This window comes from Cavia porcellus, unplaced genomic scaffold, assembly GCF_034190915.1.
Source record: "Cavia porcellus strain 051 isolate PalLab524CR breed Dunkin Hartley unplaced genomic scaffold, mCavPor4.1 scaffold_1, whole genome shotgun sequence".
Classification (NCBI taxonomy): Eukaryota; Metazoa; Chordata; class Mammalia; order Rodentia; family Caviidae; genus Cavia; species Cavia porcellus.
Genome location: NW_026947484.1, coordinates 214,984,148 through 215,009,375, shown reverse-complemented (window position 1 = coordinate 215,009,375; position 25,228 = coordinate 214,984,148). Strand labels below are relative to the sequence as shown.

Sequence of the window (25,228 nt, the reverse complement as noted above, 5' to 3'; positions counted from 1 at the left end):
GTGTTTCTATTTGTTCTCCAAATTAAAAATTAGTATATACCAATATTATTCCACCTTCAAAAGGAAATCTATCACAGGCTGTATAGCTTGGATGAGCCTTGAGAATATTGTGCTGAGTGAAATAAGTTTAAAAAAGTCAGATACATAGGCACAGAAAGGAGAATGGGACTGTGGTGGAGAAAAATGGGGAGTCATTGTTTAATGGGCATGCAGTTTTAAGAAAACAGAGCAAGCACATTATAACAACTTAATGTTGAACCTCAAACTTCTAGAAAAAGAAGAGCAGGCTAAACCAAAGTATAAGGGGGAAATTTTAAAGCTCAAGGGAGAAATTAATGCACCGGAGACTAAAAAATGTACAAAGAATCAGTGAATCAAGGAGTTGATTCTTTAAAAGATTAAATAAAATTGACAAACCCTTAGCCAGCCTTATGTTAAAAAGGAAAGAAAAGACTCAAATCCATGCAGTTAGGTATTAAAAGGATGGAATCACATAGACCTTGCAGAAATCCAGAAAATCATCTATACCTACTTTGAAAACTTGTACTCTAATAAGATGGAGAATGCAGAAGAAATAGACAATCCCAGCACTTGGGAAGCAGGCAGGAGGATCATTGCAAGTTTGAGACCAGCCTGGGCTGCAAAGTGAGTTCAAGGCCAGCCTGAACTGCACAGCGAGACCCTGTCTCAAAAAGACAAAAAACAAAACGAAACAGAAGAAACAGACGGATTCCTATGAATTACTAAAGCTGAATCAAAAAGATGTAAGAATTCTAAATAACCCAATGTCAATAAATGAAATCAAAGATATAATTAAAAACTTACCAAAAAAGAAAAGCCTGGATTCACTGTTGAATTCTACAAAAAAAATTAGTAGAAAGGGAAAAGGAAAAAGGCATACTATCCTACTAATTCTGTTGGAAAAGAACAGTCAATACTCCCATGATTAGATCAGTTTTTCATGTCTGTAGCTGGTAATCTCAGCAACCCTGTTGAAGATAACAATACACAGTATAACAACCATTGTTAAATTTGTCATCTTGTTTTGAAAACCTATATTGTTGTTTGTCTCTTTTGTTTTTTGTTTTTCTTCTCTGTGTCTTTCTCTTGAATTAAAAAAGAAAAGAAAAAAGAAATTTAGAGAAGACCTAACACTACTACTTCTCAAACCCTTTAATGAAATTGACAGGGAAGCAGTACTCCCAAATTCATTCCTGGAAGCAAGCATACTAAAATGAGAGAGGGTCCCAACTAAAAAAGAGAATTATAGGCCAATTTCTCTAATGAACTGATGCAGAAATCCTCAATAAGATACTGGCAAACAGACTTCCACAAATCATAAAAAAGATTATACACCATGATTAAGTGGGATTCATCCCATGGATACAGGGATGGTTCAACATACATAAATCCATAAATGTAATACACCATATTAACAGAGCCAAGGACAAAAATCATCTCAATAGATGCAGAAAAAGCTTTTGACAAAGTCCAGCATAAAAACCCTGTAGAGGGCCAGGGATTTAGCTCAGTGGTTCAAGCACTTGACAGGCAAGCACAAGGTTGTGAGTTCAATCCCCTGAACCAAAGGAAAAAAAAATACCCTATAGAAAATTGATCTTTATCTCTATCTGATAAAAGCCATCTACCACAAACCAACAGCCGACATCATACTGGATGGACAAAAACTGAAAGCTTTCTCTCTAAAATCAAGAACAAGGCAAGGATATCCACTGTCTCCTTTTTTACTCAAGATAGTCCTGGAAACTTTAGCTGGAACAATTAGACAAGAGAAAGAAATCAAAGGAATAAAGATAGGAAAGGAATAAGTTACACTATCATTTGCAGGTGACGTGATAATCTACTTAGAAGACCCCAAAAACTCCACCAAAAAACTACTAGATTTAATAAGCAAATTCAGTAACATAGGTGGTTATAAAGTCTGCACTCAAAAATCAGTAGCCTTCATATACCCGAATAACAAACTCACTGAGAGAGAAATCAGGGAAACAATACCTTTCTTTTACAGTAGCATCCAGAAAAATAAAATACATAGGAGTCACTCTAACAAAGGATGTAAAAGACCTCTACATTGAAAACTACAGTACTCTGAAAAAGGATATTGAAGAGGATATTAGAAAATGGAGAGACATCCCATGCTCTTGGGTAGGAAAAACCATTATAGTGAAAATGGCCATGCTTCCAAAACTGTTCTACAGATTCAATGCAATCCCAATCAAAATTCCAATAGGATATCTCACAGAATTAGAGAAAACAGTCCTAAAATTCATCTGGAACTAGACGAAGCAAAGGCAGTCCTGGGCAACAAAGATAAGACAGGGGTCATCACAATCCCTGAGCTGAAATTATACTATAAAGCTACTGTGACTAAAAGCATGTGATACTGACAAAAAGAAAAGCAAAAGAAAAAAGACTTGAAGATCAATGGAACAGAAGAGAAGATGCAGAATCAACTGCAGACATACTAAGCCTCCATATCTGACAAAGGTGCCAAACACATCTTCTGGAAGAAAGATGGCCTTTTTAATAAATGATGCTGGAAAAACTGGTTCTATACATGCCAGCGATTAAACGTGGACCCATATATTCCACCATGTACCAAACTAAAATCAGAATGGATCAGAGATCTTAATATTAAAACAAATACTAAATTTGATAGAAGATAAAGTAGGTAAAACTCTTGAAGACATTGGTGTAGGAACAACCTCAGTTGCACAGAAACTGTGACAAAGAATCAACAACTGGGATCTCACACTTTTGAAAAGCTTTTGCATCAACACAATGAAGAGACAACACACAGTGTGGGAGAAAATGTTTGCCAGCTGTTCCTCAGATTACTATCAAGAACATACAAAGAACTCAAAAAATCAGTCCTCCCAGATTTAAAGATCCCCAAAAATGGGCCTCTGAGATAAATATACACTCAAAGAAATATGAACAGCAAATAAATATATGAAAAAATGTTCACCATCACTGGTCATTGGAGAGATGCCAATTAAAACAACACTGAGATTCCACCTCACCCCAGAGACAATGGCTAGTATCAAGAAATCAAGCAATAACAGATGCTGGAGGGGCTGTCGGGGGTAAAGGAACCCTTTTCCACTGTTGGTGGGAATGCAGACTGGTGCAACCACTGTGGGAATCAGTGTGGAGATTCCTCAGAAAACTAGGATTGGAGGTCCCGTTCAACCCAGTTATTCCCCTTCTGGGTATCTTGCCAAAAGAGTTAAGAACATCATGCCACAGTGAATGTGTGCACCCAAGTTTATAGCAGCACAGTTTGTAACAGCCAAATCTTGGACACAACCTAAATGTCCATTAACTGAGGAATGGATAAAAAAAGATGTGGTATTTTTATACAATGGAGAGCTACTCAGCCATAAAGAAGGATAAACTGGAGACTTTTATAGGTAAATGGGTATAACTTGAGGCTACACTTATTAGTGAAATAAACAATTCACACATGCGTAAACATTGTCTCTTCAGTGTGAGAAGCTGAATCAGCATTATATATGTATATGTATATAAAAATAGTTACAATAGTTACACTACTGATTTCTCTGAGTTCACACCAAAGAAAAACATTTGTGCTGGTATTGTTCTGACAGTTGAATGCAGATGTCTTGTCCTCTGATTGATGTGTTTTGAAATATTGTTGTAGTTTTTTGTTTTCTTCCTTTTCTTTCTCTTTTTTTTTCTTAAAATAAAATGGATTTGGAAAAAAAATCTTTTGCAAGGTAAGAAACCTGGCAGACTGTTTGCAGAACAATGTGAGTGTACTCAGTACACTGAGCTGATAGTTGAAAATGGTTAAGATGGTAAATTTTATTTTGCATATTTTACCACAATAAAAAAAAAGAAATATATACCATAAAACTACTTACCAAGCAATATAAAGTGTGGCATTCATCAAGTCATTTTAACATTTTCTGTATCATTTGTTGAGATTTAAGACTTACATAATTTGTTTACAATGTTCACCAGCCTGAGGACGCCCATGTCCAAGCCGTGATTTCAGTTAAGAGAATGATATTAATTAAAGTCGTCCACTGAAATCCTCAATAAATTAACATTCATTAGGTTTTGAAGTCCCACGTGAAGGCAGCGTAGGCCTGAGTCAGTGCTTCCGTGACCGAGCACAGCCGTGGCTGCTGCTGGTGCTGTCGCCTTCTGCAATCCCCCGAACGCGCCACCCCTCATGCAGGTGCCGCTGTTCTTCTCTGTTTGTTTGTTTCTGTTTATAACAATAGTGGGGAGATTGAATCCTGAGCCTTCGCACTGAACTACATCCGCAGCCTTTAAAACAAAACTTTTTTAAAAAGCATCGTTTCATTCAGTTGCGCATACCGTGTTCAAACTTGCAGTCCTCTGCCTCTGCCTCCCAGGGTGCAGGGATTCACTAAGACAGTTTTAAAAAAGCTTATCTCTTATATAAGTTTTTAAAATAATGTTTTACCTCAATGCTTTTACTCAAGGTAACTTCTAATAAAGTTTTTAAGAGGAAGTAAAAATGAATGGAGTAAGATAATAGCACCAGAAACTAATCTCACCTGTTACGGTAATATGATCTGCCCCTTTTTTGTACAGGGACGAGCCACCAAAGCCTACCTTAGCTTTGGAATATACGTATGGAAGAAGAGCAAAAGGCCATAACACGGTGAGTGTTTTCATAAAGACGCTGCAGTGCTGTCGGCTAGGAAATAGTGATGATGACTTTGTTTTCCGTTTTCCACTTCATCCACAATCGCTAGGCATGTCCCGTTGTACACTTCAGAGCTCTGTGCTGGTAAGCCTCAAGTGCAGTCCAGCTGATGTGAAGCCAACCCAAACTCTGAAAGCATTTCAGCTTTCTCATCTGATACATCTTAAAATGCTGAAATAAGGTTGCTTTGCAGCTTCATCTTACAGTTCTTGGCTGACTTGCATCGCGTTAATGTGACTTCTTCTGGTTTTCAAATGAGAATAATATTGTGTTACCATCTGTCTCTCTAAAAATCTGCTAAAAATGTGGGTTTGACTTTTGAAGTATTTATGAGAATATACTTTTCAAAAATCTAAATTCTTAGCATTTAAAAAAATACAGCACTGGGATGTAGTTCAGTGATAAAGCACTTGCATAGCAGGAACAAATCCCTGGACTCCGTCCCTGGTACAAAAACAAAACAAAACAAAACAAAACCCTCTTGTTAGTACTGAAACCATACACTCTGTTTTCCTATTTTCACTTAGTGTCTCTTTGGAGGAATGTTGGAAACTATTCAGAATAGAGGGAGAGCTTATAATAATGTGTGGGGTAGTGGAGGCAAATTCCTATGTGGATTCTCGGGGAGTCCCGCATGAGAAGGAGTCTTTTCAAGGTTAACTGTGTGGGAGAGCAGTCCCGAGCCCAGGGACTCACCGCTCCCACAGCACAGGCCAGTGTCCATGGATTGATTGGCTTCAGATGTTTGCTCTTTAGACAGTGAATAAAGAAAAGTAAAACTGCCTGTTATTTCTTGGATCCACCAACAAAAGTTGTCTATTAAAACCATGAAATTAAAAAGAAATAACTTCATTACATGACTCATTTGAATTTTGACATGAATGATAAGCCTAGAAATGTAATTATGCTTTTTGCTGGAAACTGAAGCACCTTTCATAAGCTTAACTTTTGAAAAAAGCTCTAAAAACTTTTTTCATGAAACTGTGAATCAAGGGAGATTTTCCAGCGTGATGATTTCTTCCACAATCAGTAATGATTCAAATGTAATGAAATAATTTTAGAGATTATAAGGTGAGAACTTCTTCAAAATTTTAAACATTACAATTCACCAAAAACTTGCTTTATGAAATAAGCCAGACTGCAAGGCAGGTATTCCATGTTTTCTCTCATATGTGGAGTCTAAGGTACAAAAAAAAGGCAGAAAAAGAAAAGACAACATGAAAGTAGAAGGGAGACTGTTGAAGAAGAGAGGGGAGGTGAGGGAGGCGATGGGAGAAATAGGATCAGATTGTATGTAATGAAAAATGTCAACAGTGAAACTTATTATATAAATAAGCACTTAAAATTAACAAATAAAAATTTTAATTTAAATATTAAAAGGAAACTTTTTTTCAGCCAAAGGATATTGCTCACTTTTGGGAACTGGGTGGAGGAACCTCGTTGTTGGACTTAATCAGCATACCGATCACAAGTGACCTTTTGCGGTAAGTGAGCCCAGGTCAGGAAAGCCGCGAGTACACGGAGCGTCTGCAGGGTGCTGTGTGTGTAGGCTTTGGTGAGTCATTAACCTGAGGCGACAGTTTGATGTTGCTGAAGGTCCGTGCCCACTTCCTTTCTGTGCGCTTAGACTGTAATACTTCCAAAGAGGTTTTTTAAAGAACCAAGGCTGGCATTCCCACTGGTGTAACATACTTTGCAAGCCCACCAACAAAAAAAATGTCTAAAAATACTTGGGTGGTGAATTCATTTGCAAAAATAAATTTGGGGAGTTAATTCTTGCTACTTTCCATCTCAGTGCAAGTCAATTCCGCCTGGAGGTTTTTCTTCAGTGGGGTAGTATAAGTCTACCTTTAATTTAATGAGAATTAACATCCTTGAGTTTCATCTGAAGACTATATATTCAAATAGGAAGAAAGGTTCTGTTTGCTGACCTTAAAGAGCTGGAACAGAGGGGAAAACCTCAGACCCTTTGGGGTGTTTTTCTGACAGTGACTCCCACATGTTGGCCAAATCAGATATGGAAAATTGTGACATTTCTCACAATGTTCCTGGGAACTCATCTTAGCCAAGAAAAGCAAGAATCTTAAACTCTGAAGGATCTTATTCTTGTCAGAAATTAGCACAAACCATTGCTGCTGGCTGGACCAGAGACAAAAGGTTTGGCAAATATTTGTTATATTTCAGGCATTGAGAGCCTTAGTATGTGGAATTATTTCTTGTTAGCAGAACAGGTGTTTCTCTTGAGCTAGCTGGCTGCAGATAATGTTGGTGTTGTTTGTCCAGAGATTTTTCTTCTAGTGAAAAAGAATTTATTTTATTTTATTTGAAACCAAACTATCCTCATAAAGAAAACTTGGAGAATTCTGAAAAATACCAAGACAGCAAGAGCACTCAGAATCACATAAAAAGTAACCATTATTAACATGCCAGGCTATGTCTTTTAGTCTTTTTCGTGGTTATAAACAGACTTTATATATATCTTGCTATACCACCGTCTCCGTATGGTATTCGTTTTCAGAAACATGGACTTTAACAGCAACACAGTTTTCATGTGTCTCTGTGATGGAGACAAGCAGAACGGGAACTAGGGTGGCTCCAGTGTGGCTGAAGAGAGCTGGGGAGGGTGGGGAGGAGCTGAAGGGTCCCCAGCAGCCACTTTGCAGGACCAGAGACTGAAAAGATGAAGACGCAGCCTGCTCAGAACGGGTCCTGGGCTGGCACCACTACTGACCCTGACTTCTGTCCCCTTCTGCAGACCCAGGACCACCTGGGTCTGCTAGGTTTGTGGGAATTTGGGGCTCTGCAGAAAGCCCCGTCTTTCCATAGCTTTTTTCCTACTATGTGATGGTCAGCCTTCCTTTCCCTGGAACCATGACAGCTGGAGCCAGCTGGAGGCCAGAGGAGAAGTCAGACTGAGGGCGACACAGAGAAAGGCAGCCAGAGACCTGGCCCAAAGTGGCCAAAGAATTCATGGAAAACATTCACTCTTAAAGCAGCTTCTGGTCTCGGAGCATTTTTTGGACTGGAACTAGTTTGACACATAATTTTCTTATGTTGGACAAAGCCCAGTAATTTGAGGAAATAATCTGTTGCCAAATGGTATTAGAAGCTGTCTTTGAAATAACTGTTCATAAATTATAATTGCATTGAACATTACCACAGACTTTGAATAATTTGTAATAGAACATTTCCTGTGGTATGATTTCCTGTTTCAAAAGATACTTTTTGTTTTTAATCTGGTCTGGGGTGCATGCCCGTAATCTCACCACTCAGGGGAGCTAAGGCAGAAAGAGCACAAATTCAAGCCCAGCCTGGGCAGTTTAGCAGCTTAGTGAGATTTTGCCTCAAAACGAAAAAAGACAATAGAAAAAGAACTGGGGAGGCCGCGCATTCAAACACCAGTACTGGAAAACAAAAGAAAGGTGGTTTTAAAAAAAATTTTTTTATAGTTAAATATAGTATCACCTATTTTTATAAAAACTTAACTTTGGCAGCATTGTAGGGTTTGGAAGCTGTTACTAATTAATACCAGTATGGATATTCTTTACAACTTGTCATCCTCAGAGTAGTTGCCTCTACTTTTAGGGTTGATACTGACAAGCATACCATTTTCAAATAAAATCAGCCATGGCCAACCCATAGTCTTACGATTCAGATTCAATTAAGATCAGTCATAGTAAGACAATGAATGTGTAGGACTGATAACCATGTTACTGAGCTCTTGTTCGATCATAGAGCAGAAGGGTTTGTAGTGTCACTTTATGAATGTCATTCTAAAGGCTTCAATTCCATAACATGAACGGCTACTTCTAAGATGACAATGTGTAACTTATCAACCAGCAATTTCTTACCGTTTGTTTTTCTGTAAGTTTGTATCATTTCTACCCTTTTTTAAAATCTCCATGTATTCTTTTGTTTCCTTTTCTTTAAATAAAAAATTAAAAAAAAAATTTTTTTAGTTGTCATTTGCTATGAAATAAGTAAAAACTAACACATGTATTTTCAAAGTACTGGGAAACAAAAATTTTAACCTTAGAAAATAATTGAATAATCTATTTTTCTTTTTTCTTAAAACAGAGTTATTTTTCACTTTAAAAAGTGTTTATCATACATATTTTACCACTATAAAAAAGTTAAATCATAATAGTTTTTTTCAAGTGTAACTATTCTACAACCCTTAAAATAAAGTTAGTTTCTTTACTACTGAAAATATATCTGTTTCAGCTGACATGGTGGCATGCACCTGTGATCTAGCACGCAGCAGAGGGAGACAGGGATCACCATGAGTTCGAGGCCAGCCCGGGTTTTACAGTGAGACCCTGTCTCAAAAAATCTCTGTGTTACAATTTGTGGTTAGACTGTTTCTAAGCTTATTAAAGTGACAGAAATGATTGATTAGACATGTATTACAGTAATTTTATAGAAAAATTTGATAACTAATTAATGTCTCAGATTACTTACTAAATTTAGACCAACAGTATAGAATGAAGTTACTGTTCTGCATAAATTACATAAAATAGCATGTTTTCTTGACCTAAGCAAAATAATTAAATAACATACAATCTCTGGCTGTGTCTGTTAGCAGAATGGTTGCCCTGGTGGTGAAGATGTTGACCCCTGATTATGCTTCTACACCTTACTATGACCATTTTCCTTCTTTTTTTAACTGTGTCACTGAGCTATGTCCCTAGCCATCATGACCATTTTCTAAAACACTCTTAGATTTATGTACTTGGTTTTTATTGTGGAAAAATATATATAGCATAAAATTTAGTATTATACAACTCAGTGGAATTAAATATGTATCACATTGTTGTGCAATCATCACTGCCATCTGTCTACAGAACTTTTTCATCTTCTCAAACTGAGGCTCGTGTTAAACAATAGCTGCTCCCTGTCCCACTCCCCCAGTTCCTGCAGCCTCATTCTGCTCTCACACTCTGTGAGTTACACCACGCAGGTTCCTCATATGCATGAGACCAGACAGTATCCGCCCTTTTGTTACTGGTTTATTTCACTCTGCATAATGTCTTCAAGGTACATCCAGGTGGTTGCATGTTCGAAATTCCTGCCTTTTTAAGGCTAATATGTCATTATATGTACACACCACATTTTGTTTATCCACTAATCCATCCGTGGCCAGTTGGGTTGCTTCTGTGTTTTGCCTGTTCTCAGTAATGTTACTCAGCACATTAGTGTACACGTCTGTTCAGATCCCAGCTTCTCATTTTGGAGTATGGACCCAGAAGTAGAACTGCTGAATCACATGGTAATTGTGTGTTTAATTTCTTGAGGGACCCCATGCTGTTTTCCACAGCTCCACACCATTTGTATTCCTATCAGGAATGTACAAGGGGTTCAGTGTCCTCAGCAGTTCATGTTGTTTCCTAGCTTTTTTATTCCTTCTAACAACGGGTTTTCTAATGGCTAAGAGGGTATGCTTTCCTTGGATTGCACTGCCCTAATAATTAGTGTTGCTAAACATCTTTTCTTGTGTGTATAGGGCATCTGTATATCTTCTTTAGAAAAAGGTCTTTTTGAGCCTTTTGACCATTTTTAAAGTTTGGTTTCTTTTGTTTTTGTTTTTGTTTTACGGGGTATGTTTTTCACTGAGTGCATATATATATATATATATATATATATATATATATATTTGTGTGCATGAACATTGTACAAATAGGCAGCATAATGGGCATGATGAATCTATCTGGTGGGCATAGGTATGCTTTCGGGGAGACAGTGTGTTATAGAAAGGAGACGTGTAACTTTAGACCTAAATATTAGTTCTACAGCTTATAATTATGTAACTATGTGATCAGTCTTCAGTTCCATAAAATATACATCATAACATCTTCTAGAAAGCATTGTTATAAAGAATAAGTAAGTTGGATAGTTTCCTAACAAGGCCCATCAGTAAGTCTATTCCCATCCTCTCTTGACTAGGTATGTTGCTGCTACCACTTACTAGTATTTTTGCTTACCTTCCTTGGAGCACATGATAAAATTATATGTAAACAAAGCACTTGTTGGACCCAAATGCTTGCAGTTTGTTCATTTAAATGATTATTTTTAGTTTAAACAGAAATTTCAGTACCTCTATTGATTATAATATTGAAATATCACTAGAGAAAAGCATTGGAATACATAAGGCTGTAAGTTTTATCTTTTTTAAATAGGATAATGCTGGGTTTTTTTTTATTCTCATAAGCTATAATGTTGTTATTCTTGGATAAATTTCAGTACACTGGTGTTTTAAAATGATCACTATTTTGAGGCTTTGGTGAGGATATTTTTATTTCCTTAGGACATTTTCTATTGTTCTTGTTCTGGATCTTTCAAAGCCTAATCACCTTTGGCCCACCATGGAAAATCTGTTGCAAGCCACAAGAAGCCATGTAGATAAAGTGATAATGAAACTGGGAAGGACAAATTCTAAAGCAGCTTCTGAAATGAGACAGAAGATGTGGAGCACCATGCAGAAGGAACATCCAGTGAGTTACTGCTGGGCCTGTTCTTGTGATCTTTAGTCATCCCGCACATAGTTAAGATAACATCACAAACAACTTTAGATTTTTATGCATGGCTTGAAATTCACTTGATGTAGATGAACCTGTTCACTGGAAAATTATAGCAATTTAATAAAACTTCAGTAAGAAAAAAAGATTTTTTTATGTCTTCTTATTAGACATCTACTTTGATTGTTATGGCATATTACTCCAGTCAAAAGAAATAGAGTTTTAAAGTCATAGTTTGATATTGATTTTATAATCTCTGTAAAATGAAGATAAAAAGCCAGTCTGTACAAAAGTCATCTCGCAAAGACTAGATGAAGCTACAAATTTAGGCAAGGAGTACAGTGTAACAGCTTTCACTGTCACTCTGTACTTTTTGTTCATTTGGTGTCTGTCACATGGTTGTCATCTGACAGATGGTTACAAAGTAGCTGTGATAGTAACACAAATTATTTAAGTATAGTAGTGAATATTATCCTCTAGAAAACTAAGAGCAGCGTTTTATATTTCCCATGCAAATACAATAAACAGTTAACATAGAAAAAAAAAAACCAGGAAGGTGTATTAATCAGAAAACAAAAGAACAGACCAGGGAAAAAGTAAATACCAGTAATTTGGGGAATTGCCATTTCTAGTTTCATGCTTAGGAAACATAGGTTGGTGAATGAAAGTTTATATTGGATCAAATTCTATGATAAGCCAACAAGAGTCTTAAAGTGATGTATTCTTGGAGGGAAATTACTGAGCCACATAGCAATAAAAAGTTATAGTAAATCATTGAAATATGTTTATTAACAGGATCGTGAATTAATTGACCCGTTTCCAGTTCCTCTGGTCATAATTGGAAGTAAATATGATATTTTTCAGGTAAACTCTTCCACTTTTAGCTGAGTTTGTTGGATGTGCATGGCTCTTCTCTATGGGGAGGTATGAAAACAATCTTGAAATAGAACTGTCTCTGGAAGGGATGGGTTAGGAAGCCACACGTCTTAAAGGTTTTGGAAACAGAGGTACATTTGGGACAGAGAAGATTTAGAAAATGAATCTTAAACCGCTGAGGGATAGAACTTTCTTCTCAACTTTTAAATTGAAGAAAGTAGAAAATTAGTTTCTTCTTATCTTTGCTTGTCAGGGAATCCGTCGGGTATTCCACACTATAAAATGTGTGCATATATCTGAATTCTTTTGAGCTAAGTGTTTAAACAAAGAAAAGATCTGATAGCTGGAGCTCTAAAGACTGAAGCTCTTGTTCAGTCTCTAGAGAAACAAATATCAAGGTGATGGAATCGTACTCCTCGGGGTGGGTTTTAAATAATAAAGAAGAATCTGTTTCTGCCTTATTTAATTGGCTTCTTGCTGCTATAGATATTTAGTTCTCTTCCCTTGTTTTTTTTTTTATGACATTTCTGTAGGATTTTGACTCTGAGAAGAGAAAAGTAATATGCAAGACACTTCGATTTGTTGCACATTATTATGGAGCATCATTGATGGTTTGTACATTTTCTATCCCTTGGGCTTAGAGTAACATATTTGAAAAATTAGCAACTTCATGCATGACTGTGAATAATAAATACTTCATCCCATCCTTTCTCTTCCCACTGCCGAAGGCCTCTTCTAACCGAGGGCTGGCGAATGTATATGGACCACAGTCTGCTAGGTGACTCCCCCTTTCCTGAGAGCAAAGTTCTACACTTTTCATATCCATAAGGCCCAACCACACGCACAGAAATAAAGTGACTGCCTGTTTATTCACCTTGAGTTTCCTGTTTTGACTTCATCTGGGGCTGGGTGGTGGCTCAGTGCAGTGAGGTTGCCTGGCATGTACAAGGCCCTGGGTTCATGTTCTTTGTTGACTCTAAAAATGTCAGCTTATTGTCGAGGTTAAAAACATGAACTCTGATGTAATGCTGCCTGCCTTCAAAGGTGATCGCCTGTGATTTTAGGCAGGTCCTCTTAGCTAAAATGGTTAAAAATAATACTTTCTTCCTAGGATTTTTGTGAGATTTAACAGGAAGCCCTTGTGCAATGCTTACACCAGGACCCAAAACAAGTATTAATAAATGTTGGTTATTGTAATTATTGCTACCATTATCTCCCATAGCAGGACCAGATTTACTGGGTATCCTTTAAAGGAGATATAAATAAAAGCATTTTTATTTAAAAAATACTTCTTTCACATTTGGGTAATTATTTAATGGTCTCTTTTCCTCCAAATCAGAGAATGGTAGAGACACCATGGTCCAGCCCCTTGCCTTCATGGCTAGAATATTATGACTATACTAATACAATATACATTTTCAAATTTTATATTTTCTGAACATTCTAGATACATTTAATGGTGTGTTTTCTTAAAGTCATTGCCTTTTCAAGGCCAGCCTGTGCTACACAGTGATTTCAAGGTCAGCATGAACTGCATAATGAGACCCTCTCTCAGAAAACAAAAAACAAAAACAAAACAAAAATATCACTACCTTTTATGTTTGAATTCCCTTTGCTTATAGGTTGACAAAGCACTTGAGAAAATATTTTTGATTGTTTTGAAAAGAATCAACAGAGATAATTTGTGTAAGGAAAGACTTTCTATTCTCATAGTCTGAAAGTGAAGTGAACTGCACTGGGGAATATTGCATTCCTAACCCTGAGATTGTTCCAACAGGAGGTCTGGGGCTCTGCGGCTCTTCTCCAGGTGATAGACTCAACAGAGTTGAGTTAGAAAATAGATAAGGTTCACTGACCCCTGTGTTCTAGGAAATACATTTGTGATTAGGCTCCTTTTCTTATCACATATAATAAAATAAATATATATTTAATAATAAATATAAAAATATATTTAATAAGATTATCCTGCTTCTAAGGAGGCTGAAGCAGGAGGATCACAAATTTGAGGCAAATGTGGGCAACTTAGTGCCTACCTCAGAGTAGCTCAGCATTTAGCTCAGTGGTACGGCACTTGCCTAACTTGTGTGTTGCTCAGGTTCAATCCCCAAGTGCAACAAAAATAAGTAAATACAAAATTTTTAAATGTAAAAATTTAATTACATAAAATTTAAATTAAGAATATAAATAACATTAATCATATTAAGTATAGAAATATAATTAAGTAGGGCAATTGTTTTTTAATTTGGTGAAAATTTCCTGTGTAGATTTTAAAACATTTCATTAGAAGGATCAAAATTATTTCAGTGCTTTCTTTTGAATAAATGTATCAGGTCTTGTATATTTACAAAGTACCCACCTTTGGGTACTGTTCCTGGGAGCCTGTTCTTATTTCAAAATGAAGTTTATATTGTGGAATTGAAATTGAATCAGAAAATTGAAATCTTTGCTTTATTTTATATTTCATTTCAGTTTAAGTTCACTTTTTTTGCTTCCATACATCTTAGTCATTCTGATTTGGCTCTGAAAACTTAGTATCTTCAAAAATCAAATCTCAGTGTAGATTATTTGTTGGGTAAACCAGGTGCATGCCTGCAATCTCAGCAACTGGGGAGGCTAAAGTACAAGTTTAAGCCCAGCCAGGGCAACTTAGCTAGACTTAATCTAAAAAAAAAAAAAGGCATGTAGCCTGTGCAAAGGCCCTGAGTTCAGTGTCCTGTACCCACCCCCACAATTTGTGTGGTGGCCTAAGTTTTGTTAACCTAATGTTAGACCTTAATTATTAATAATATTCACCTCCTTTCATTCTAGAAGGGTGTTCTGGTTGTGGTACTTCTAATTATCCTCTACAAGTGAGAATATTCAGTAGCTTAATTTTTCAGGCTCTAAAGGTAATTCAAAAGAAAGAAGTTAAATAATGTTCGTGTCAGTCTTGTTCCAGTCTGCAGGTCCATAGTGACTGCTTTGAAGACAGCAGTGTGTCCTGGGATGTAAAAGTTATTTTTGATATATGCCTCTTATTTTCTAGCCAAACCAGTTGTGTTTTAGGAATTGTTCTTTTAAACTATACTAAGTATGTTTACATACATACACATGTACATCATGCGCACATATAGGCCTATATTTTTTTTAAAAACTTTGATGATGATTACAATATTTGAGTTGCTGAGATGATTTGTGCACAAACAAGTCTTTTCTGCATCACGCACCCGTGATGTCTGAAGCATGAGTTAAACTCGCCAGAACTTCTTTTTTCCGGTTTTGCTTTGTCTGCTTACTCTATTTGTTGTAATTCTTTGTGCAGTCGTACTTGTTCAAGGCCAGATTTATTTGACCTGTTAGTTGGAAAGCAGAGCATAGAACTGATTCTCCTGACTTTTGTCTCATTTTATTTTTTATTTTTTTGTAAAGTTTACCAGCAAATCAGAAGCTCTCTTACTAAAAATACGTGGAGTTATCAACCAGTTGGCATTTGGCATTGATAGAAGGTACTGCTGAAACTTACTTTATTTATTTTAATTGCTAATGCGACCTCATCTGATTACTGTCCTCAAATTCTTTTGTTTCTTGACCTGGAAAGTGCCCAGAAGGGAGAACTACAGACTCTTTCTTGCTTCTCATGTTGTTCACTGATTTCTTTTGCTTCTTTCCTCCTCATAGTAGGAACTTTCCCTCTACCATTACTCTTTATGTTACTTTGAAATTGAACTGAAAAGTTTAGTGTGTATCATCCTTAGCTTTGCTCTTTCTCTTGGTTTGGATTTAAGGTAATGTGGATCTATCACGTTTTCCTCTTTAAAACCGTTATTATGCTGTACTTTAAGTTTGCAAATCACTAATTTGGGGCAGTGGGAAAAATCACTTTTCATTTGGGGCAGTTTTTCTTGTCTGAAGCTAGATATAAAACTTGACTCATGTTTAGAGTGTGGAGCATATTTGATTTGCTAAACTAAAATAGATTCTTTTTTCTTTTCCCTGTAGCAAATCGATATGTGTGGATCAGAATAAACCACTGTTTATCACAGCAGGATTGGATTCTTTGTGTCAGATAGGTTGGTGGACTTATTAAACTTGCTCAGTGCCTTTTAATTGCTTATTGATTTTATCCTTCTCCGTGTTCACCTCATCTCCAGCGTGCCCCACTGTTTCTGGCTTCACTCTTGATGCAGTTATTTTGATATATTTACTTGTGTGTCCAGTGTTGATGCGACCTGTATCACCTTGACATATTCATGGTTGAAGAGATGTTGCCCAGTTAAGAAACACTTCTGATCTCTAGCCTGAAAATTATTTGCATGTATTTCCTTTCTCTCGGTGCTTTCCAGGTATTTGTAAATTTTAGCTCCTTAAGTTTAGAAGAAACCAAGAATATAGTCAAGAAATTCACAACTGAAGTGATAGAATAAAATGAAAAGAGCACGTTTGTACCAATGAAGAGTGCCTTAGTTTTTCATTATAAAAATGGCTTGCTTTTCCTAATGGGTGTGTTTCCTAACGCAGATTCCATAGTCTTCTGCATCAAGGGAGATTTTTAGAACTTACGTTTCAAACTTTTTATCTTTACACCGACCGTTTTCCTTGTGAACATGTTTGACCCTAGCAGTTCACTATGCTTTTGGAATAGCGTGATCTGCTTTTAATACACTAACAGGCAATAGTTTTCTATTTTCCATTCTCTGTTACTCTGACAAACTAAAACTTATTTGACTATTTAGTCTTTGACTAAAGATCTTTGTCTTAAGATTATAGATTGAAGTGTAATGAAAGGAATAGTGATTTTGCTTAATGAGCTGCCATGGAGTCTGATTTTTATAATTGGCATTAGTGCCAACATAATTTCAGTAGCAAGGAGAATTTCTCTGTGTGGTAACAGATAATGCTGATGCAATTCTTTTACCCGTGTGAATAGGTGGAGGTCAAAAGAGGTTGATAATTACTGAATTTAAAAACCATGGAGCTTGGACCTCATCAGTATTTAAAACTGTTGCCCTGTGAAAGCGCATGTGTAGAAGAACATGAAAAGACATGCGACAGTCAGGAAGAAATTATTTTTTGAACCACAAATCTGTCAGAGGACTGAGATTTAGAATCTATAAAGAAACCACCACCAACAACAAAAGCCCAAACAATCCACTTAAAAATGATTCTAGCAAGATCTGAGTTCAATTCCCGGTGCCAAAAATAAAAATAAAAATGATTCTAAGGAATTACACTAAATGAGGAAAAAACAGTCAGTGAAGGATATACACAATGTGATTATACAGTGTGTTTTTGAAATGAAAACTTTGGAATGGAGGACAAATTAACTGTCAGAGGGTAGAAACAGGACTCTTAGTGAAGGGAGAAGTTAGAAAGGAGGTGGGCCACGGGATTGGTGAGTATCTGAACCATGGTGACAGACACGTGGCCCTGTGCAGGTGTTGAGATTGTATGCAAATTCCACACCCATCCACATGCACACCAGGGAGTTTAGCAAAGATCAGTAGAGCATATCGGTGCCTTTCCCACCAAGGCAGTAAGGAGACCCTGCAAAGTCATTGTTGAAAAAGTTTCAGTGAGTAATACAGACAGTGGAAAAAGATAAACATGGCATAAACCAGGTTACAGCTTGAAAATTGCCAGAAAGTCACATTAAATTGTTTTAAGTTTTCAAATATTGTTGTTTCACTCACTGTGAAACATAACCTCTAACGGAAATAGAAGCTCTAGCTTCAAATTTAAATTATAAAACTGAGCTAGGTGTGGAGCTCAATGGTAGAGTAGTTGCCTAGCATTCAGGAGGCCCTGGACTCTCCTTAGCACAAGAAAGAAAGAAAGAGAGAAAGAGAAAGAGAGAGAAAAGGAAGTAAAAGGAAAGAGAAGCAAGCTATGCAAATAAATTAAGCAATACATGAATAATTCTTGTAAACAGTACATATAAGGAACAAATTTGTTATGTATCTCTAGTTTTGATGCATTTATACACATACGTGGTGGTATAGAGAATTTTTTTTTTTTTTTTGGTCTTTCTCGTTTTTTATCGGTACCAGGGATCGAACTCACGACTGTCTGCTTGCAAGGCAGGCGCTTATGCGCTGAGCTAAATCCCCAGCCCCTAGAAAATATTTTTAACATAATTTTATCAGTCTATAGCTACTATTTTGGATTTTTTTTTTTTTTTTTTTTTTTTTTTTGTACCGGGGATCTAACTCATGACCTTGCACTTGGCAGGCACTTCATTGTTTTGGAATTTTTTAAGTGATTTTGCATTAATGTTTTTTCCTATACTACTGCTTCATTCAAGTCTATTTGTTATTTTATCCACTGAATAGTATTACAAAGCAAGGTTTTCATTATTATTTCATTATTAACTATCAGTGGACATTTTGGTTATGGTCAATTTTACGTAATACAAATGATGCTATATAGTGTTACATCTTTAATGCATACATCCAGATATTGCTAGGGTACAAAGCGAGATCCGGAATTAATGTTAAGAAAATATAAATGTAGCAATAAAATGTGGGAGATGAGGGTTAGAGTTTACATATTATTCCTTAGCTCTTCCAATACTGTAATCTTGCTATGGTGGTAAGAGTACATTTTAATAGTCACTTAGGTAGAAAATGAGAAGTCTAAAATGTGTTCATCTAGTTAATTGATAACTTGTAGTGTTTTAATCAATGCACTCATTTGGAATACACTGACAATTTTAGGTCCTCCTCCTGCTCCTGATAATGACATTGGAAAGTTTCATGCTCACACACCAATGGAGCTGTGGAAAAAAGTTTATGAAAAGCTGTTCCCACCAAAGGTAGGTATTTCTCAGTTTTTTAAAGCAAGAATGTTTAGCACTATTTCGGTTGTAGGAAATGTTCTAAGGGCCCTATTGTGATGACGTTGTTTTTAATCCCCCATGCTCAAAAACCAACTAAACGTTTACTAACCCTCTGCTGTAAATAAAGCACGGTGGAGGTGACAAGGTGAGTAGGTGGTGGCCGGCTCTGCTTCCCTGGCTGTTGGAGGAGCGAGAGGCAGCAAGTGCAGGGCAAGGCGGCTGGAGGCTGGGGAATTTGGAAAGGGCCTCATAGTGATGATAAAAGCTTGAAAGGTCTCCAGGGGCCCAGCAGTAGGTGGGAGGTGGGAATGTGGTTGGTTAGACTGATGGTGGCCGTGGAGGAGCGGGACATGATTTGAAGAACTGTGATTTCAGAGAATCAACACACTGAAAGACCTCAAGGACCCGGCACGAGATCCCCAGTATGCGGAGAGTGAAGTGGATGAGATGAGGGTTCAGAAGGATCAGGTATCACTCTTCTTACTTAATTTCATCTTGTGTTTTATTATAAAATCTGCAGTGCCTTGGAAATTCCATGTGCTTTTTCAATGTATGTATATAGTATATTTTTACTTTTAAAATTATTTAAAAATTATGTCTGTACTATAGAAAACCTCTGATATGCATAAAGAAGAAACTTAAAAATCATTCCACCACCCACAGATATTTTATATTCACTTATTGTTTGTGGTTTTCGGGTTTACTTTTACATTACAATAACTCATGATTCTTACCTTGCTGCTGCGGAGACATGTCCATATATTTTTTTTGCTTGTGGGATTACGTGAAAGGTTTGGTGTTTCATGCAAACATTCAGATATGCCTGTACCTTTCTTACTGCAGGAAAATTATCTTGTCCATTGGAAAGCTATATAAAATTCTTTTTTTTTTTTTTTTTTTTTGGTACCGGGAATTGAACTCACAACCTCGCACTTGCCAAGCAGGCACTTATGCTGCTGAGCTAAATCCCCAGCCCCAGAAAGCCTGTATAAACTCACAGAACCTAGGGCCTGTTAGGAAGGTGCTTCAAAGTGATGGCCCCATTTCAGTGTACCAGCTCATGTCAGAATAGAAGTAAATTCACTATGACTCAAACACTATTCCTAGATTTTTTTTCAGATCTGCTTTTAGTTTAACAAAAGAAACATTCCACAACCTGTCATCTCTGAGGAAGTTTCTGTATAGCGAGCACTTGAACTTGAAACCTGTGACGTCGTCTGGTTTGGGATCTGTAGAGCTCTCTAACTTGGGCAGTGCTGGGAGCAGTGAGCAGGATTATTTCTCTTAGCACACATAAGAACACATAAGCAAATAATTTTATATAAACTGAAAATGGTCCGTGAGTATTTAGGAGGTTTAGTAGCTAAAGCGAAGTAAGGAGCATGTTGTACAGATGGTAAAATGACCTGCGGTAACCCTTACGACATTTATTAAACTCTTATTACAGTGAACCTTGGCTGAGGAAGTAGTTGGACATCATCCCTAGATTACTGTTTCAGAGTCGATGATTAACCGCTATTGGTGATAAGTGTATCTGTCTAGGTATGGGAATGATATGTCGTTAAGCTCGCATGCTATGGTATTATTAAAGGGCAAGGGCGTTTCATAGCATTGTGAGTTCTCACTTTGAGGTCCATCTTCCCTGACTTAATTTTGAATGGATCTAGAAGGCAAAATCCCACAGTGCCTGAATCACTCCTTTCTGGACTCTTGTGTGTACCTGCCAACAGGGCTGACAGACTTTTAACCTACCTGACAAGTCTTGCATCTAAGCCAGTTCCCTTCTTGTATTAGTAGATGAGTTACATTGATTTCAGATAGCACTCATAGTTCCTTAACATAAATATATGCTTCTGCTTTAAAGATACCATCGTGGTTATCATTTGATGCTTAATTATTTGATATCTGATTTCAGAATGTGACATTCAGTATCTAGCATTTTAAATTTGAATATTATTTCATGTTCTGTCGAAGGAGTTTCAGGACCTAAAGTTGTTTCCAATTGTGTGCTGACATACATGGCTGTTTAGCTATAAGAAATTCTCTATAGATTAATTTTGGAAGATTCTTACTGATTTTCCTCTAAACATTTAAATTTCATTATTATATGGGCAAGATAGTCACTGCCAGTTTTACTGATATAGCCCACAAAAAATTCATTTGCATTATTGAAAGTCTAGCCAGTTGTCTATAGCTGGAATTTTAAGTGGAGCTGGAAGGCAAAACCCCACAGGACCTGAAACATTCTTCATATGGTTTGTCTTTTTGAGCTTTTAATCTGATTATGGTTGTGTGTAACATTTTGCAATAAAACTAGATTTGATTTGATTTGATTTGACATCTGAATAGCAATCCTCATTTAAAAGAAAGAATGATTTAACTACTTCTAAATTTTAAACTCTCACATAACACAAGACTGTGTCCATAATTACACAAGAGCGGGCCTTGCTGCCTAAAGGAGTCCAGATTGTGCACTGCATGCCTGCGTCCCTACAACCCCAATGGTGGCGCTGGTTCTGGTTCTGGTTCTTCTCCACAGTAGCGATGACAGCTGTTTTATGGACTATAACACGATTACCTGTAGGAGACTGGACAGGGTGCTCCTCTTTCCCCCCCTGAACCCTCAGGTCCCATTATTAATGATCGAATGAGAGAATAGCAAATGAGTCTCAGGGCCTTTAATCTTTGTACTAGAAATCAGGTAAATTAAGTCCTGACTCAGCAAGTCCTCCTCCTCCCGCAGGCTTAACCCATGTGCTGAGCCCATTCTCCCCTCAGGCAGCAGGGGCTGCTGCTAACACCTTCATCTGGGTAAAAAAAAAAAAATACAACACTTCCAGTTAAAGACATGAGCTGGGTGCAGACACGCACCTGCAATCCCAGCTCTGGGAGGCTGAGACAGAAGGATCGCTGTGCGTGTGAGGCCAGCCTGGGCTACCTCGTATAAGTTCAAGGCTAGCATGAATTACATAGTGTGACCCCCATCTCAAAACAAAAACTCCCCCCAAACAACTTCCAATTAAAGACAAATTTGGCAATACTAATTTGTTTATTCTTTGTAAGTTAACAATCTTTTAAATGGTACATAGCTGTTAAACTAGATTTACTTCATTAGGGAAAAAGCATACTGCAAAGTGCTATAAAAATTCTAACACTTGTATAGAGTGAAAACTTGTGACACAAATTATAACTTAGAATGCAGCTGTCTTAAAGACACAACCCATGATTTTTCTGACAATGAGAACAGATATTCTTTTCTTGGCTACTGTGAACTTCACTGTTGTTAACCAAAGGGCAGCCATCACCTTGTCTGGCAGAGTCACCATGTTACTTAACCAAAATAAGAAACTGTACATTATTTAGAGATTGAGTAACACGGAGGAAGCCAAGAAGAAAGCCCTTTGGTAATCATTTTTGTTTTTCATTTGTCTCTTATGAGATTTCCATCTCCAGTAAAATTTTTCTTTGCTTTATGCAATGTAAAGTTATTCTTAATTAATGTAAAACATATTCTTGTAAAAACATTCGAAAGGTACAGAAGTTGTAAGATAGGAAGCAGCAGTGCCCAGGCTTCTCCCAGGTTTGCACTGTACTCTGAGGCCCACGCAGCGTGTCCACCGCTCCTTTCCTGCCGTCCAGAGCCCCAGGGAGTGACCGCTGACCTCAGTGTGGCGAGTCTGTCCTGACCGGGACCTCTGAACTGTGCTGAGCGCGAGTTTCTTCCATTCACGCCATACGCACCTCTCTAATATGTATGAGAAATTTCTTTTTCTTTGGGTACCAGGGATCGAACTCAAAAGCTCACATTTGCTGGGCAGGTGCTTGTGTCGCTGAGCAAATCCCCAGTTCTGAATTTCTAAAAGTTGACAAGTATATCTTAAATATTGTTATTTCACTGACTTCTGGTTTGTTTGTTTGCTTTTTAAATTTTTATTAATACGTGTTTGCAGCGCATGATGATTATGTCTCCTGGCAAGTTGGTGCGCGCACAGTGCATCTTAATTCTGTTTTCATCCCCCTCCTCCCCTGCATCTCCCAATCCTTTTCCCATTTGACTTGTCAATATTTGACAAATGTTTTATTTTATTAGTTGGAAGAAGTTTTTTGTGTTCTATGTAATATATAATTATATCTGAAACTGTAATAAATATCAACACCTGGACTACAGAGACTAAAAACGATTCCTAGAAAACAAGTCTGTAGTACAATCACAACAGAAGCTTTGGGAATGATAATACTATCAAGGACACATTGTTATATCTTTAAAAGGCTAAGGAGGTTCTAAGATGCCTACTTGAGATTAGAAAGTTGATTTTTCTTCATGCATGTTTTTGTTTTAGGAACTGGAGCAGTACAAGAGAAATGCTTCCAAGTCTTGGAAACAAATTGAGCTTGACTCTTGAACCTAACTCAGCTATTTTATTGATTTTCTTTCCCAAATTCAAGTAAGATTATTTTATTAATTAATTCTCGTGGCTGTCTGTGAAGAAAGTTAAGAAGTGTGATTTGTTAGAGGAAAAGCTCCGTTTTCTCTAATACAACTTTTTTTTGGATACTCTAAGACTTTTAAAAAGGAAAAACATTTTATAACTGTATGTAATATTTCTCAAAAATAAAGGAACCTCCTGTTACCTGTGTCTAACGTGTCAGTAGCACAGACTTGGCTCAGAATATTCTATACATTTTGCTTAGATGTTCTTGGGACTATGAAAGCAAGAATATTTGCTAACAGTCTTAAATACAATGTTAAGTGTCCATGTTGGACACATTCTTTCTAGACTTTGAACTCAAATGTAGTTGGTGAGAAACCAGGTTTGGGCTCCTGGATTTCCTGCTTTTATTCTAAACGGCAAGGCATAAGAAGCACCTGCAAATACTCATTTAAAATGCCCATTCCTGCTGGGAAAGGTAGTTGCACACCTGTAATCCCAGCACTCGGGAGGCTGAGGCAGGAGAATCTCATTGAGTTCAAACCTGGGCTATTCAGTGAATTCAAAATCCACCTCAAATACATAGTGACACCCTGTCTCAAAAAAAAAAAAAATGCACATTTCAAGGATCCTACGGGTGACTCTGAATCACTGGTTTGGAATGAAGCATTTTAAAAATCATCACCAAGTGAGACTGACACATTATTTGAAATGAACACTTTTTGAAGAGTGGACAAAATTAAGGTGATGTCCCATGGAGAAGCAAACCAGAATGTCGTGAGTTGGGGATAACTAGAGTTCTTTACAAAACGGTACGCCTTTAAGAAGCCTTTCCAGTCCTGTAGATTTGTGTCCCGATAGTGCATTTTAAGTATAATTGCTATTGTTGACCAGGAAAGTTATTCTTGTTTTTCTGTTTCTACTTTAGAAGTTCACCTGTAATTGCCCTGCGCCCAGCTTTAAGCACTTTACTAAGAAGAAGCATAGCGGTGCAGTGCCTCAGAGTTTCACAGTCATTGGTAGCTAGAGAACAGAATTTCCTGTTTCTTCTGAGGAATCTGCCTTACGAATAGATTCCCTGGGCCAGGGATTTAGCTCAGTGGCATAAGCACCTGCCTGGCAAGTGAGGGGTTGTGAGTTCAATCCCGGGCACCAAAAAAAAGAATAGATTCCTGCTTCATACTATGAAGAAGGAGCCCTTTTTTACATTCACAGCGAGCACTGTGATCTTCAAAGCATCCTAGCACACAATAGTAATAGGGATTTTTTATTATATAATTTGGTTTTCTTACACATCACTGTCCATTTTTTAGTTGAAGATATAAAATGTCACATGTTGCAAGTCATTGTGCTTTGTCAGGATACTATCACTAACATTTAATAGCTTGAAGTCACATGTGATGTCAATTTTCCAAATGTGTCCAAGCTAGAATGAAATTCATCTGCATATGAATAGTAGGAAATGTTTCCACTTACTGTGTACACCCATATCGTTCCTATGTCGAAATCGGTGATTTCAAAAGGGGTTCCTGTGGGACTGTCTTTGAGCTACTTTAATAAATTATCATCTCGGAATTGTCTATAAGTGATGTGACATATATAACCTATAAGGCATTATGTAACTATTATACCATAATCATCAATCTCACAGAGCTTTTATAAAAATTGATGATACTGTTCTGCTGACTTACCAATGTCTCCAGATCTTTAAATGTTGTTCAGAGCAGTAGAATTTTGCTGTGGTTTCCTTAATTAAATGATCTTTTCAAGAAAAAATGATATTTTCTTCTACAATGTGAGATATCTCAAATGCTATAATTTATCATGCTTTTTAAAAGTTAGGTCACAGTAACTGTACAAAGTTCCT

General features: G+C 37.0%; 1 protein-coding gene across 1 annotated transcript in view; it reads left to right on the top strand.

Moving 5' to 3' along the window:
- Dync2li1 (dynein cytoplasmic 2 light intermediate chain 1) overlaps positions 1-23,562 on the top strand; it is a 34,959-nt gene extending 11,397 nt beyond the window's left edge. Inside the window, exons 4-13 of the mRNA XM_003473054.5 lie at positions 4,612-4,681; positions 6,122-6,210; positions 11,031-11,217; positions 12,037-12,105; positions 12,651-12,728; positions 15,526-15,602; positions 16,096-16,166; positions 18,810-18,907; positions 19,307-19,399; positions 23,272-23,562. Of these exons, the coding sequence (XP_003473102.1) occupies positions 4,612-4,681; positions 6,122-6,210; positions 11,031-11,217; positions 12,037-12,105; positions 12,651-12,728; positions 15,526-15,602; positions 16,096-16,166; positions 18,810-18,907; positions 19,307-19,399; positions 23,272-23,334 (895 nt within the window). The 3' untranslated portion in view covers positions 23,335-23,562. The remainder of the gene's footprint in view (positions 1-4,611; positions 4,682-6,121; positions 6,211-11,030; positions 11,218-12,036; positions 12,106-12,650; positions 12,729-15,525; positions 15,603-16,095; positions 16,167-18,809; positions 18,908-19,306; positions 19,400-23,271) is intronic.
- Positions 23,563-25,228: the final 1,666 nt, after the last annotated feature.